At 39.3% G+C, this 17,215-nt stretch overlaps 1 protein-coding gene across 1 annotated transcript in view; it reads right to left on the bottom strand.

Annotated features, from left to right (window-relative positions):
• Positions 1-375: 375 nt before the first annotated feature.
• FBXL13 (F-box and leucine rich repeat protein 13) overlaps positions 376-17,215 on the bottom strand; it is a 242,872-nt gene continuing 226,032 nt past the window's right edge. Inside the window, exons 20-21 of the mRNA XM_063101040.1 lie at positions 8,888-9,051; positions 376-565 (exon numbers count right to left, since the gene is read on the bottom strand). Coding sequence (XP_062957110.1) covers positions 376-565; positions 8,888-9,051 — 354 coding nt within the window. The remainder of the gene's footprint in view (positions 566-8,887; positions 9,052-17,215) is intronic.

Raw genomic sequence — 17,215 nt, 5'->3', positions numbered from 1 at the left:
TTTGGTTTATGTGGCCATCTCTGCTTTTTTTTTTTTTCCCCCTAAAGAGAAGCTTCTAAATTCCTTGTCAAAAAAGTCACATTTCTCAGGGTTGTTTCATATAACTGTAACCTTAGATTTGATATCTCACTAAAACTATTGGTTTGATTAAGTTAAATTTACATAATAGCAATACTTGATTTGGCTTTTTAAAATCATGATTTAGACAGAAGAACTAGTGATGTATTTAGAAACATTTGTAGTTGGAATAAGAATCAGAAGATGATTTCCTACTTGTTTACATTGTTATTGAGATCCAGTTAGTAAAAATACTTGCATTAAATGAAAAGTTGCCACATTCTAGATTTTTTTGTTCTTCTTGCTTGAGGCTGATGGTCATTCTGCTTCCTCTTCACTACTGTACAATGCCTCTTTCAATGTCAATTCTGAGTCATCTTTAGGTGGCATTATATCATGATGCTCTTTAAGAGGCATGCCTTCACAGTCATAGCCAAACCAATGTGGAGGGTCATTAGAGTTGTATTCCTGCTGCTGAACTATAGGCGACATTCTGTGAGCTGCTTCCCTGTAATAACAGTGATTGCCATTAGCTACTTGCAGAAATAAAAAATCCCTAGTGCAGAATTTTCAAACTAAGCCAAATTTGGAGTTAGAGAACTCACTGTCACAAGTCAAATTTACTTTGGAGCTCTCTTGCCTTGCTGAGAGGAAGGGTGTGGGTAATTGTGTTAATAGTCAGGGTCCCAAAGCCTAAGTAGCTCTCTGGTTCAGAGATTAACAGACACAGTGAATGGGTAAGGAAACAGCTCGTGGCTATGGAGTGGGAACACTGAGGTCACTCTATACAGCTCTTGTGTAAGCCCTCTGCCTGTTATTTCCAGTTTCTTTTATGAGGGAGTAACCTAACCAGCCAGCCTGCAAAGGCTGACCATGTGAGGCGGGGATAAAAGAGACACGCCCCAGGGAGGCTGCTCATAAATATTCAGACTGGATCGGCCAGCACCTGCCTACTAAGCAGAAGAGGAGGGGAGAGGATGGGGCCATTTAGGAGTTTCCTTGTGGGACAGGGAAGGAGAAGGAGAAAGAGAAGGTAAGGGTTGCATGTGTCTCTCTGTCAGAGATGCCTGAGAACTTTGGTGCATAACTTTGCTTGGTAATAAAGCCCTATCGCATCCTGTTTCTCTGTCCCCTCTCTTCTTTCCCTTTCACTGGTCCTGTGAAAAGATTTTTCTTTTTATGGATAGACCAAGAGCCTGATTCTGTACCCAATAACACAGGCACACATGCAGGAGCTCTTAACCCAGGGTCCACATAGGCCTATTGGATACATGGATGAACTGCAGGGAGGTCAGTGAACTCCCTGAAAGTGAAAGTTCATGCAGTTTTGTCTCTAGTATATATTTTTTTCTAAGAAAAAGGTTTGTGATTCAAAGGTGTTCATGACCAAAATGATTAAAAATACCAGACTGTTAAAGTCTTTCTTAGGAGGAGGTAAGGAAGCAAAGAAGGCATCAGAAAAAAGTATATCTAAGTTGAAAATGAAGCCATTTTAAGAACAGAAGGGCTTTCCCTAGGAAAAGGTGGTACAAATCACCACACCAATAATAAAAGGAAATGAATAATTGGCTACTTCTGTAGGATCAGAAATTAGTAACTATGATGTTTACCCATAAAGGACCTATTTTCCCTTTTATTGCTATATGTTATGAGTTATTAATTACAAAAGTCTAGAAACTGAGTCATTGATGTGGAGCTGGCATTATCATACACTTGGAGTTAAGTTTGTGCTAAATGGCCAAATGAGTGCAGGATATTTCCAATTTCAGCAGTGAAATTGGAAAAAGTAAAGTTATATCAGTTTAAAATGCTGCTTCACTTGAGTCAAACCTTAGATGTATTAAAATAATTGTAACCAACTCAACAGGGAGACAGCCTGCTTCCTGTTGTATCCCTGTTGTAGCAAAGCATTGCTAATTCTGTCTCTTACCACATTGCTTTTTGGCTTATATATATGTACTCACATAAAACTTCTACAAGTTTGAAGAACAATTTGAATAAAAGCAGTTGTCATATACTAATTTCTAGTTTTGTTACAGAACAGACTTTGACAGAGAAGTGTTTGGCACTCAGAGGGTTGGAAAGTCAGGTATTTTATTACACCAGTGGGCCGAGATGAGCTAGCGCTTCAAAATCTGAGCCTAGAGTTTAGGTCTTACAGGGTTTATATAGGCAGACTCTTCCGGGTTCTTTTAAGTTTTGTTCTCTCAGCATTCATGTAGCCAGTACAGCAGTCATTGCAATAAGCAAGTATGTTTTCAAAAGTGGGAGTAGAGCAGTTGATTATCAGTAAAGCTAATACAATAAGCAGGTTCTGTTCTAAAGGCAAAACAAGCTACTGAAAGAATTAATTTTGTATTTTTCCAACAGTTTGGAGCCACCAATCCCTGTGAACTAAAACTTGACAAATAAGTCTTTTCTTTAGAGAATTATGAAAATTTGAAAATGATAAGTTTATGGTCAAAGATAAGGTTTTGCATTCTGGTAATGATTTAGTCTTTTTTTTTTTAAGTGCTGTCCTATGTTTTAAACCTCTTATATAATCTTGATATGTACTCTAAGTAGAACATTATTATGCAAAAATAATAGGCTCATATCTTTTCCTTTCCCCATATTCTTCTCCTGATGACATTTCTCCCTTTTCAGTTCTGTGGGGTTGAGATTACCGTTTATTTCAAGGTGTTTTCTGCAACACTTTTCCCCCCTTAGTACTTCTCACAACAGAATACCAAATATTGAGGGAATATGAGTCATAAAGAATTGGTACCATCAGTTTCAAATGGCTAAAACACTGTCCTAGGCAACAGAACTCCGTTGTTATCTACCTTTCACCCCATCTCTACCTGTTTAAACTTTATACATCTTTCAAAACTCCAAACCAGTCCAGTCTCTTTTGTAAAAACTCAAACCCAATCCCTCTCTCCTCTAAACAGCTATAGGAAGTTGATCATAGAATTAATTTCTTTCTAATACATAGCTTCATGACATTGTTTATCATTTTAAAGTTTATTATTTTCCTTTTGCTTAAGAAGATAGTAAGTTATTTAAGGGTATATTACATTTCTTTGTATCTTCCTGAAGTCTCACATTAGCAGCCACAACAAGAGAATTCAGCAGCTTATTCCAAGAAGGGAAGTCCTTTAACTCTTGGCTTCTGCTGGGTTGCCGGTCTAGAAGAGGCATTTCTATGTTCCTATTACCAATACCCTCCTGCCCCTGTCTCTCAAACAGCAGAACTCTGAATTTACATATTGCTGTTCACTGTTGTTTGTAATGAATGATTCAATGCCACTGACATGGATTGTAATTCAAGAGTACTACGTTAAGGGCAACACTGGTTTTGATGTACAGGGAAAGGAAATGTTTGTTTTAGGGAGTAAAATATTTGCCTAGTAGTTGACCAAATTATATGTGTTACCTTTAGCTTCAGAAAAGCAAGTTTTTGAGAGTTCTAGATAACTAGTAAGAGGATACATACTCTTAATGCTAAGTTTGGGAATGTATAAATATTGGGTCATACAGTTCCTCAGTCAGCTACAAGCCCAGGTTAAATTAGGTGGTAATTGTGGTATAAAAACAATTAGCAAATAGTGGAGGTTTGAGAAAATAACAAGAAAAACAAAGTTGGGGATGTTGACTCCTCAAGAGAGACAAGAAAATAGGGAATGAATAGGGAGACTACTCACTTAATGCAGTGTGGTGGGACAGAAACAAAATGAGCTAGATATTGAGCCCCAGCTATGGGTCAAGTACCCAGTGGTATATACGTTTCCTAAAATTGTTTATTTCTTGGCTCCCTGCCTCCCTTATCCTAGCTGTTACTGGTAAGCACTGCACTCTGTTCCACCCACAGTCAGCTTCAGTAAAACCATCAGTGGGTCCCCTGACCATTGGAAGTGATAACTTACAGAGTGGAGAAGAGCAAAGGATCAGGTCTCAGACCCACCCTTCCCCCTAGTCTCAAGTAACAGGAGGTTAAGGCTTCTTCTGATCTGGTATTTCTATGTTTTAGTAGTCCTAGGTGCTTTCACAGCAACTGTGGTCCTGGGGAAAAACTGAAAATCTGAATCTGTCCTGGAGCAAATCTGGGATTATTTTTGAAGGAATCTGAATGCTAGTATACTATACCAGATTCCACTTCTTCCCTACCCTTCAGAAAATCCTTAGCCTATGATCTAGCTGTCCTTACCACCTTACCAGGACCTTTGGCATCCTCACATGGACTGACTCTCCTTAAACTCAGGACCTTGCCAAGAGAACAGATCAGCATGGTGACTACTGGCAAGTTTTTCTGAGTTCTTTATCATAGCATCCTATATAGCTGTGTGTTTCCACACATGCACTTTCATAACGTATCAGGAAGCTTGAAAATGTAGAAATGGAATGTTCCTGCCAAAAATAGCACTGTCTTGTGCACACTCTTTTTTTTAAATAGCTTGGTGCGCTAGTATGATCAACACATGGGAGCTAGGAAATATTGAAAAGAAAATGTATACTTAGGAACCACTGCATGTTCAAAGTACCTTAGAGTACATGTGGAATCCTTTAACTACCTTCCACTCTGCCTTGGCCTAAGTGACTGCACAGCCTGTGTAAGGTGATGCGGGAATATGAACCAGTCTACTACAATGGTCAGTTATCACTATTCATTTAACCTGGGGAGAGAGGTTTCTTTGAATGGATATAGAACAGTGATTTTCAAAGGTGATCATAAACAGTTGTAAAGTATCACATTAAATGGTTAATAATATCTATAAATAAATGAAACAAGTTTATAAGTGATTTTTGTTTTTTATAAATTGAAAGGGATTCAAGGTTAACTCTGTAGTAACATTACTTGCCCTCACTAACATTTCCTTTTAGTTACTTGAGTAGGCAAAAAGGGGAAGTGTTGGAGCCACCACCGAAGATGGCTCAACAGCCCCTCTTATTATGCACTGGTGAGTAAATTAGGCACAACAGAGCACGTGTCTACCTTTGTTGGTGACATCCCTCAAATTTTCGAGCTTTAGAAAAGCTTAAGAATCTACTCTAAAGGTAAAAGAGCAGAGTAGTAATGATTAAGACCTAGGTACAAAGTATGGCTCTGCCTCTTATTTGTGTGACCTTGGGCATGTTATTTAACCTGTTTAAACGGGTTTTCTTATCCATTTTTATGTAATATGGTATTTGTGAGGATTATATAATTAAAATGAGATTTAGTACAGTACATGGCAAATAATAATTGTTAAATAGCATTATTTGTTCATGCTATTTATAAAAGTCAGCAGTTCTAGATCACAAAGCCTTGAACCTTCCCGTGACTTGGAAAGGAGAAGAACTCTGATAAGAGTTTTATTTCCTAGCAGCATAGATCTCTCAGAATGCCTGGGCCTGAGTTTATGTTCCCAGCAACTGCTTTAAAAAAAAAAAAAAAAAATGCCTTCAAGGAATCTTTATGTTGCTATTTGGGACTATGAAGGCCACCAAAACTTTCTGTACTGCACTCTCTAGAGTTTTAAGTTTTGGGTTCCAGACACAAAAATATCAGAAAGGTCCCATGACTTTTTGCTAGTTATAGAATTAATGGTTCTTCAGTCTTTCTGTGGTTCAGACCCTCTTGAGTTGTAGGGTCGTTCTCCCTTTCTCCCACTTTTTTCTTCCCCTCCATTGACTCTCTTGCTTTCCCCACAGAAGACCATAAGTCAAGCAGCTGGCTGTCATACAACTGCTTCAAATTTCTTGTCGTATTTTATGATCATAGTTACTTATTCCTCCTTGAATTAAAGGTGCCTTTATCTTGCCTCCACATGGGGCTTCTGGGGTTACTTCCTAGGAGCCCTTCAGACTTTAGGGTTGGTAGAATGACAGCTATATCTTATGCTGGAAACTTTCTTTTAAAAGAGCTACAGCCAGATTGCTCATTGTTCAGAAAGGGTGGGCTGAGCAGACCTCTTTGAATTGCAAAGCTGGTGCAGTATTCTCATTACATTGAGTATGGGGGAATTTGTGTATAAAAAAAGTTAGTTTTGAAGGCCATAATTGGGTTTTAAGGGCTGCATCATATAATGTTTTCATATTCAAAAGAGAATCAAGTATATAGAGTCCATTGGTTTCTGATTCAAAGTCATTGAACCTCTCTCCTCCTCTCTCCCAGCTGTCAAAGACATTTCTCCCAGACAAGACAAAGCGGCTGCAGTTGAGGGAGCCACATTGGCTCTGGTAAGAGAGTGAACATAAGAGATTAGAGATCATCAAGGGCTTGAGTTTTAACAGGTCCACATACTCTATTTCCAGTTCCTCCCAAGGATCTGAGTGGAAAAGGAAGGTGCTCTATAGCCCCTAGAACTGACCCCAAACAGCTGCATGAAGTCAGGCCTTACCACTACTTTAATCAAAATTTTGGGGCCCAGTTTTCTTGGAAGGCCCCTGACTGACAAGCAGCACACTTTCCAAGATACTGGACATAAAGACATGTTCCTGGAGCTTTACTAGTCCAAACACGGGGACTCTAGAAGCGACTCTGCAGTGAGGACTACCCTTCTCCATTGCTAGACAAAGACAGAATCAAAAGATTCTAGTCCTCTTTTCTGCTGGAGCTGAGCAGAAGTGGAGCTTTCAAGGAGACTAAAAGGTAGTGGTCTGGACTGTTTAGACAAAAAGATGCGTAGACCAAACCAGCCCCGCTCTAGGCATTAGAGCCAAGTCTCTGCCTGCTTCTTGCTGATAGAGACAGCCAGGTTTACTGGTGAAATACAAAATAGGCCTTTTGGCTGTCCTGACTGAGATAAAGGAATTTTCCATAGATCCAGGTAGTTAATTAGACTTTTGCATTGGGGTCTGAGGACAATGCCCAGCTATTTGTAAAGTCTTACTCTGCCTTCTTTTGTTTTCTTTGCATGGTTTTTTTTTTTTTTTTTTTTTTTTTAATCTAGGGACCTTGTAAGAAGGCTGAATAGTTAAAAGCAGGCTTTGGAAATTATTGGATATCCTGGGTCTTCTTGACCAGATACCATACAAATCACACTTTAACATCCCATATGTCTTGTCTGTTTTATGTTACTATAACAGAATATCACAGACTGGGTAACATATAAAGAAAAGAAATTTGTTTCTCACAGTTCTGGAGGCTGGGGAGTCCAATATCAAGGTGCCAGCATCTGGCAAGGGCCTTCTTTCTGTGTCATCCCATTGTGGAAGGCAAGAAGGTGAGGAGTGTGGCACCGGGAGGGGACAAAACTTCTTTCATCAGAAACCTACTCCTGTCGTAAAGGCATTAATCCATTCATGAGGGCAGAGAACCCTAATGGCTTAATCACCTCTTAAGGGTCCCAAAACTGCTGTACTGGCCAGCCACCAAAAAAAAAAAAGATCCCAACACTGTTGCAGTGGGGACTAAGTTTCCAACGCATGAACTTGGGGGGACACATTCAAAGCATAGCACCAAACTATGATTAGGTTTAGAGAGGCCCTTGCCAGAAAGTCTTCATTCATTCTATTTAAAATCCCACTTATTAGAAGTTCAATAATATTACCTCCCAAAAATAAGTAATTGGCAAAATGCAGTCAGAAGATAAGAAGCTAAACTACTTTGAGTAACCCATTATTTATTCACTGTTATCTTGCTCAAAGTTGATTGTTTAATAATATGACAAGTTGGGCAGGGACTCTTAGGACCTTATTTCATGGTGTCTTCTTTAAATGAGGTTAATAATATCAAAGTTATCAGAGTTATCTGCAGACCTATCAGGAAGGGTTGAGTCTCCACCTCTCTTCAAAAATTTCAAGGACCTGTCCCCTTTTCTATGACCCAGTTCCAGTTGGTTGCCCTTCCCCTGCAGGCCTGGGTCCAGTGGGAGTGCCTGTTCTATAATTAATTTTCATTTTAACACACACAGCCTTGGATCAGAACCTGTTTTCTTCCTTAGGCCTCAAGTGAACAAGGCTCATGATTCAGCTCATGTATGGCTACTTGAGAGCTTGTTTGGAGGTTCTAGCAGGGGAGCGCAGCTACTCGTATACCCTTGACCGAAGAACGGTCCTCTCCTCTAGCGGGGAAGGTCGTCCTCTTCGACCGAGCGCGCAGCTTCGGGAGGGACGCACATGGAGCGGGGAGGGACGCACATGGAGCGGTGAGGGAGGAAGGGGACACCCGCCTAGCCAGCCAGATCAGCCGAATCAACCCTGGCGATCAATGGGGTGACAGATGTCGCAGCCAGATCGCCCTCACATCCATGTATGGCTACTTAATTAAGAAAATTCCTCTGTGAAATCTACATGCTTGGACCACATTATGCACATTATACTTTGATAACATTAATTCTTAGTATTGATTTTTCTAGCCTGCAGAAAAGTCCCTGACCTTCAGGGAATGGTCAAGGATTCTCATTTTGAACATTTCACAGGTTACTTCATCAAGTCAGTTAAAATACTTGTACATTTCTACTCTTACTCAATAGGAAAAAACTTAATTATGGGCTGGTTTAATCAGATTATTATCTTAACACCCAGTGGGGGATTAACTGAATGGACTGTATTTTGAGAAATGAATAGATGAAGAACTAGAGATAATACCACAAGGGACAGAGTTCAGGCATTGGATACCTGCTTGGTTAAGGAAGTGAAGGTGCTTAAAGTAGAAGAGCTATTGGGAAAGGGATATGAAACCAGAAAGATCATTTTAGAAGGGAGCTTCCCTTGGTTCAACTCAAAATGTTGGCTTTAATTAGGCAAAAATAAAATGAAATTTACTAACACTGAAAGCCACTATGTATGATGAATGCGATAGCCACATATTACATTTTCTCAGAAAGTAGTTCCCAGAGCTTTTCATATTCAGGTACATACTTACGTGGAAATACATCTGCAGTATTTCATCTTAAGGATTCGGAGTTGTCTGCAACCTATCTGAAGGTCCTCAAGGGTTTGGTCAGTAAGCAGGACACAACCAGAGATATCCAAAATGTGGAGGTAATGGCATTTTGCCGATAGCATCTCCATCGCCAAATCAGTAATCTGAACACACAGCCAAAGTAAGTACTGGTTATTCAGACAGACTTCATCCCAGGAAGAACAGCATCTTAATTTGGGCTGCTGTAATAAAATATTGTGGACTGGGTGGCTCAAACATCAAATGTTTTTTTTCTAACAGTTCAGGAAGCTGGGAAGTCCAAGATCAAAGTTGAGATGTCTACACATTTGGTGTCTTGTGAGGTCCCTCTTCCTTGTTTGTAGGTATCTGCCTTCTTGCTGTATTTTCAGACTAGAGAGAGAGCTCTAGTCTGTTCCTCCTCTTATAAGGACATAATTCCATCAAGGGGACTCCACCCTCATGACCTCTTCTAAACCTAATTACCTCCCAAGCACCTTACTTCCTAATACTGTCAATTGAGACTTAGGGTTTCAACATACGAATTTTGGGGGGACACAAACATTCAATCGATAACAAACAGAATCAGGACACTTGCAAATTCTCTTTCATCTAGCTTGTCACATGATGGACCTGTAATTCAAGTTAGTGGTTTAACTCTTTTCCAAATAATGTCAGAACAGTAAAATATCTGCCTCAGGTTGCACCAATAGAATTTGTGATCTTGCTGTTATTTTCATTTAAGAATCCTCTGGTTTGGATGAGCAACTTCATCCAAATTTCCTTAGTAATACCTGTCACACCAATACAAGCAACTTATGAAATGCTATAGAGATGGGATTTGGCTTTAAACTTAAAATCGACTTTCAGGTATTGTCAATTTGGAAACATATGCTTAATAACATTACGTGTTACAACACTACAAAATATATATACCCTGAAGTTAACCTGCAGGCAGGATCAGATTACTATGAGAAGAGGTCTGGATGTCTCTTGATGGTTTGTGTGTAAGAAAGATAGAGTAACTTGGTTCTGGAAAAAGACAAATAGATGAGACAGATGTTTGAAGGCAGGGGAAGGAAGAGGAGCAGAAACCACAGAGACTACACAAATCCTGCTGTGACAAGTTCTACTGACAGTTCCAACATCTTTGGATGTTGGAAGTTTACCCCGATGTCCAGCAGAGGTAATTCAACATCTTGCAAGTTTGCTCAGATGTCCAGCAGAGGTAATTCAACATCTTGGAAGTTTGCCCAGATGTCCTGCAGAGGTAATTCAACTCTACTTCTTAGATTATTTCACTTGCTCAGGGTCTAGCTTTTGAATTTATAGCTGAGCTGAGACTTGCTGCAGAATCAACTAGATTACTCTCCCCAAAGGAATTTTTTCCAACTGGATTTAATTTCTTACTTTAAATGTTTGAACATTCTACAAAACATATGCTATGAGTCTTGGCTCTTGTTTTTAACATAAAGTTAAGAGAAATATGCAGAAAAGCCTTCAGTTTGAAATGTACACTTTTTAAGTTTGTTAAAAGAGATATTGTTATTGTCTAAGCATGCCCTGTTTCCAAACCATGTTGAGGACCAAGGTTCAACTTTGCAATTGATTCTCACAAAAATGCCTTCAGGCATTCCTGCCATACCATAATGGGTCTCTGAGGATCTGATGTCATTGAAAATAAAAAGCCCTTAGAATTGTAGAGGAAAGGAAGAACAATGAGTGATGAAAAAGTCCAGGGCAGGTGGAGTTCAGAGTGGTAGGTTTTGTCTGATATTGGGAGAGCTGAAAAGGAGCCTGACATATCCTGAAGATCAGAAGCTCAAGATGTTTAATGACTGAGGTGTTGATTTGTGGCTTTGTGGATTGAGGTCTTGGAACTGGGAATGGAAATGACTTGGCTACATTCTTAACTCCTAGACACAGGGTCCTGGTCCCAGCCCCATGGAGCAGAGATTATGTCAGTCCCAACACAACTACCTTTGATTTTCTGAGAAAATGTTTTACTTTATATTTTAAATGAAGTTATTTTTATTTTAGAAATAATATAAGCGCATTACCAAAAAAATTAGCAAAATTAGCAATGGAAAACTAATTACAAATTCACCACCTTAACATAACTACTTTTGGGCCGGCCCCATGGCTCACTCGGGAGAGTGCAGCTCTGGTAGCGCCAAGGCCGCGGGTTCGGATCCTATATAGGGATGGCCGGTGCACTCACTGGCTGAGCATGGTGCTGACCACACTGTGCCAAGGGTTGCGATCCCCTTACCGGTCAAAAAAAAAAAAAACCATAACTACTTTTAATATTCTGGAGTATTTCTTAGTAGTTCCCCATACCTAGACCCCCATTAACAGAACTGTAAATACTGTAATTAAATTAACTTTGCATTCTGCTTTTTTTTTCACTAGTGCATTCTCATACTAATGCATTCCCACTTCACAGTCTCCATACTTAAAATCTTTAATAGTTACAAAATGTTGTATTTAATAGACGTAATTTACTTTACCATTCCCGTTTTTCTAGTCATTTCAGTTGTTTACAAGTTTTTAGTATTTAAATAATATTTTTGATGACTGTTCAGACATATAGCCTTCTCAAAATTCTGGATTGTTTCCCTTAGGATAGATTTCAAAAGGTGGATTTGATGAGATATGGCTATTTTTGTGGCTCTTGGGTACATATTTTCACATTGTTTCACAAAAGGACCATACCCATCTATAAAGCCATCCATAACAGAAAGACCAGTTTCACTGAATCCTTGTCACCCACTGGGCATTACCATTAAAAATTGTATGATTTGTTAGGTAATAAATGATACTTCAAAAAATGTTTTAACTTGGATTTCTTTATTATGTTGAATCTTTTTCCACATTGTTTACTAGTAGTATTTTCTTTGTTCAAACCAGCTCTGCAAACTCTCTAGTTGTGTAACCATAGGCAAGTTGCTTAAATTCTCTAAATCTCAGTTTACCCATTTGTAACAGTTACCCAAAATTGGCATAGGATTAAGATAATGTGTGTGACCAGTGACTAGCATATACAAGTAGTAAGTACTCAATAAACAGTAGCTATAATTATGATTATTCATCTCCTTTGCCATTAATCTATGGGATCTGCTTTTTCTTTAAGTAAAAACTCTTTATACAAAAGACAGCTTGACCCTTGTATTTCATGTTCGCTGAATTGTACTATTGTTTCTCCCCCAAATGCCTGTTTTGATTGTCTAAGTCAAGATATTTCAGTAGCACCACTAATGGTGATCCCAAGAAAAAGGAAAATGCCTCAAAGATGGGCAGCAAGAAAAGAGTCTGAATAGCCTATAAAAAGAACTGTTGGATTAATAATTGGTTTCACGAGGTATTAGCTAATGGAAATCCAATGCAGTAAGAAATGACTGGCTTTGAAGGCCAGGCCAAAAATGAGTGCTCAAGTTTTTGCTCTACTTTTTTGATAAGCCACTAAACCTTGAGTAGGGCTTTTAAATATAATGAAAATATTTTGGATACATTTGCAAGAGAGGAAGAGGCTCTTGGGAAATTATCTTCTAGAATATTATGTTATATTTGGCTATTTCTTAAGAGCTCTGTTTATTCTTTTTATTTATTTGTGAGACTATAGCTGTGGTGCATTAAAAATGGCCACAAATGCTTTGCAGCTAATCCCAGCAAGAAATGAAGTCTGTTTTCCCAACTCTTGAATCAAGGCTAGCCTTGTGACTTCCTTTGACCAAAAGAATGGGGCGGAAGTCATATTCTTCTGAGCCTGGCCTCAAGAGGCCTTGCAGCTTCCACCCTTGCCCTCTTGGAATGTGTTGCTGCCCTGTGAAGAAGCTCAGCTAGCCTGTTAGAGGATGACACCATGTCAAGCAGGAGGAAGCTATCCCAGCTGAGGCCACATAGGCCAGTCAGCTCTAAGTGAATCCAACAGATGACTGCAGCTACATAGGTACAACCGCTAACAGAAGAATTACTCAACCAAGACTAACCCAGATTGCTGACCCACAGAATTCTGAGCAAATAAAATGGTAGTTTTTTTCAAGCCACTGAATTTTGCGGTGACTGGTTACACAGCAATAAATAAGTGATACATTAGCCAATGCCATGTGCCAGGAGCCTAACCCTTTGTAATATATGGTAAAATATGATCCATTGATCATTTCTTTTCCTTATGGCCATTTTTAAACCTTTAATTGATTTATCTTATGGCCATTTGGAAAACTCTGAACTGAAAGAATTTCCAAACATGTTAGCCAGTTGCACTAAGAAAATAAAAATTTGAAAGATAGGATTGTCATGGGGATTCCCAGAATTAGCAAATATTCTATTCCTTACCCTTTACACTGCAAGTCTATGGAATTGGAATTAAGTTACTTCACTAAACATTGAATCATTTGCCCACTGACCTATACCTTTCCACTCCTAATTTCCCCATCTGTAAAATGAGAGTAATTAAAAACAGACAAAAAGAATTGTTAACTCTTCGCCTGGTGTTATCAAAGGTCTGGAAACATAATAAACATTTTGAGTAAAATGTTTTACCATATTAGTATAAGAGAGATTCTGTGCATGCCCTGGGGGTTTCTCCAACACCTTCATAACCCACAAGATTGTGTAGTTTTTAGCTGATCCCAGGACCTTAGGGGAGAGCAGTAGGGCTTTGTGACCTGACTCAATCACCTCAGATATACTTTGCCTACCAGACAGTTCTCCAGGTGGCCTAGGACCCACCCTATTCTCTCCCTTTTCTAGCTTGTAGTGCTGGAAATGCAACATCCTGAGATGAGTGGGGGCGAGGGAGAGGCTCTGTTCCAGTCCCCAGTAGAAACAGGATGTCCTTGAATGCTTTATCTCAGTGTGTCATGGGGCCCCCAGGATATAAAACCCAGGACGGGCTGCTTTCTGGAGTCCTTTAGCTGCAGTGTAAATGGAGCACAGTTGGGATTTCATCCACCCTGGACAGCTTTCCTGAGTCTTGGGGGACTGGCTCTCAATAAATCCTAGGCATCTCTTGTCCCTTGCTGCCTATCTGCAAGTAATACATTTGCTTTATGTAACTTGTTGTATATGAGTGTGTTCTGTCTCACCGGACTCAGTGCACAGTGAACCTGCTTCACTTCACCTGCACCTCTCTGACAGAAGTGCTTTTCCACAGCATGTTTTAGCTTACTTTATCTCCCTTAGGCATGCAGTGCAGAAACATTTTGTCATCGTTCTTCAGGGATTCACTATAATTTTTCTCATTTCCCACCCTCCCTGCTATTCTTTCTCATCATTACTTATTCCTACTTCACATCGATGTCATGAGGATCAAAGATGACAATGTTAAGTAACAGGGCATAGAACTGGGCCCATAGTAACCAGCTTTTTTCCTCATTTGGAGCTACCTTTGCTTTCCTTGGTATTTTAGTGCTGGCTAGGATGAGGTCACTATACTGACCTTGGAGCTGAGATGGTTGCAGGGAAGAGTTGGCTTTCCAGGAGATAGACAAGATGACCATTCAAAATTCACCTGTGGGCTTTTGGGAAACCTGACCTAGAACATTGAGCCAGACACCAATGTATTTCACAGCCCATCAAAAGCAACGTAATTAGAGTATATTAGGCTGGACATATTAGCCTTATGACTTCTGGGTGAGGTGAATTGAGTATTCAGATTGGCCCAAATAATGGTCAGTGCATCTTCTGAATCAGAATACTCATCTGGCCCACAGTCTGACTAGAACAATTCAGATGGCAAACCCTTCTACTCTACTCCTACCCCTTTACATTGGGATTCCGAAATAGTCTATTCTGCTTCCTTTTTCTCCCCCCTAGACCTTTGATTTAGAGTGATGCATTTTATGACATCTAATTTGTGTAAAGTCTCTCTTAGTTCTAGGTTGCAAGACAGTACCTACTGCACAGTTTGTAGAAATTCAGCTTCTTACAACAACAACAAAAAAAGCAAAACAAAACAAAACAAAAATCCTCTGCCCTATTTTTTTGTACTCACTGGAGCCTTTTTCCTTTTTTCATTCTCCTACTTTCTTCCTTTTAGAGCCACTAAAAAGCCCAGTCTCCATCTGTGCCTGCGTTATAGCCAGAGCAGTTCCCAGTGAGCCATGAGCCATGTGTTGCCCACGTGTCCCTGTGCTATGAAAGCAAGAACCCCTGTGATCTGTTACTTGTTCAAGCTGCAGGGAGTCAGTGAATCAGTGCTGCTAGTGTGCTGGATTCCTTGACCCAGCTCTCCTCTAGTACCATGTAATGCTGCTGGTTTCCCTCGTTCTAAACAGGTACATTAGTAATCAAAAAGAATTTTGCTGTGAACTTTCTGGCTTAATTTGTCGTCATTTACCATATCTTTTCCCCTACTGCCTCCTCCTCTTTATTGCAGCACAATTAGCTGTGGAAGATTCAGGAGGTTCTAGCATCACTCTCTTAATCCACTCACAACACAAACTTGACAACATAGAAGCTGAATGTCTAGACTACATAGAGGGCAGGGCTTTTTGAGAGTTGGGATGATGCTGCAGTACATAAAAGACCATCAGTATGCACAACAGAAGAGAACAAGGTTAATAACTTTGCAATTATTCAGGATTTTTTTAAGATTTAAAATTTTTCTTCCTTCTTCATATTTTGCTAACACCAAACTTTTTCTGTTAATTTGTTTTGGTCTTTATCTTCCATTTTAGAGGTTTTTCTCTTATGTCTTATAATCCTTGACTGTCTGGTTCATGATTAATAGCGTAGGACTAAAAAGGTATGAGTGCATGGTGTGGGGCTTCTCTACTGTAAGCTTCAATGAAGGATGGCCTAGGTGAGTTATTTGTTGGAAAAACTCCCAATGTCAGTATTTTTAGGTCTTTCATCTTGGGCCAGTCAGGGTCTGCAGGGTAGAGGCTTCCAGTCTCCCGCCTAGAGGAGAAGATCCTGGCAGCCAAGTTTGGGATGTTGAGTTGGAAAAAGCGTTTTTATGTCTGCACTCAGCATCCAGTCACTTCATTCCCCTTTTCACTTTTACATCTACATGCTCAATTATACATGTTGTCTCCCAGCCCAGCAACTCTCTGTTTTACTATGTCTAGAGTAGTGGGTCTCTCTCAGGAGCCATTTTGCCCCTCAAGAGACATTTGGCAATATCTGGAGATGCTTTTGATTGTCAGGACTGTAGGTTTGGGGAGTTAGATGTTACTGACATCTGGTGAGTGGTGGGCAGGGATGGTATTAAATATCCTACAGTGTACAGGACAACCCCCCACTACAAAGAATTATCTTGTCCAAAATATCAAAAATGTCAGGGCTGAGAAACCTAGATTTAGGAAATAAATCTCCAGGCTTCTGTTTGGGGTGGGGAGGGGCAGTTGCCCAGATGTATGGAGGAGGAGAGGAGATCTAGGGATCTGTCTGATTCTCAAGAATCTTAAACTGAGTCCTCCTTATTTTAGCCTCCTTTTTTAACCCAGTTCCAGAGGTACATGGTGCTGCCAAGTTTGAAGATTGTGTAAATCAATTTTTTTTTCAGCTTTCTCTACTGTTGGTTTAGGATTCAAAGCTGTTTCTGGTCTACTAAATTAATCCATCTGTTTTCAAGCTTCTAAAGTTTTATTTCTCTTGCCTCCTCTCCTGTTTTCTGTATGCACATGGGCTGTCACTTTTCATCTGCAGTTTTGGTAGGGTTTCAGGAGGAACAAAATTGTATGTGTATATATATTCAATCTGCCATATTAACCCAGAACCCAAGATCTCTATTTCTTGACATGGAGATATGTCCATAGTATATTAAGCAAAAAGAAGGTAGGTTACAATGTATTTAGGAAAGTATGATTCTATTCTTTTAAAAAACAAGGCAAAACACAAAACTTCTATAACTATTTTTAATCTCTTTGTACTTGGAAAAAATTCTGGAAGAATAAGTATAAAATGCCAACAATGGTTATATCAGGGTGGTAGTATGACAGTGGATTTTTAGTTTCTCCTCTAAGCTTTTATATGTAGTCCAATTTTTTTTATGAGTATTTCTTTTATACATAGATGCTGAGAAAAATTATCAAATACTTGAAAATAAGATAAAAGATGATTATATATCCCTTCAATGTCATACTGGAACATCATTTAACAGGTCAATTTGGGAAATTCTATAGGGAATTATGCTTTTCTTTGACATACTATTTACTATTGATTATGGTCTCAACTCAGTGAAATTACAAGTTAACTTATTATATTTTTGTCTAGGAGAGAGACAAATTATTTCTACCTGGTAGAAACTCTAACCCCTTATGGTTTTACGCCTTGTAGGATATTAGCCAGTTTTAGATCTAACCT

The sequence above is a fragment of the Cynocephalus volans genome, chromosome 6, assembly GCF_027409185.1.
Source record: "Cynocephalus volans isolate mCynVol1 chromosome 6, mCynVol1.pri, whole genome shotgun sequence".
In the NCBI taxonomy this organism is placed as follows: Eukaryota; Metazoa; Chordata; class Mammalia; order Dermoptera; family Cynocephalidae; genus Cynocephalus; species Cynocephalus volans.
This window is presented reverse-complemented; position numbering and strand designations above follow the sequence as displayed.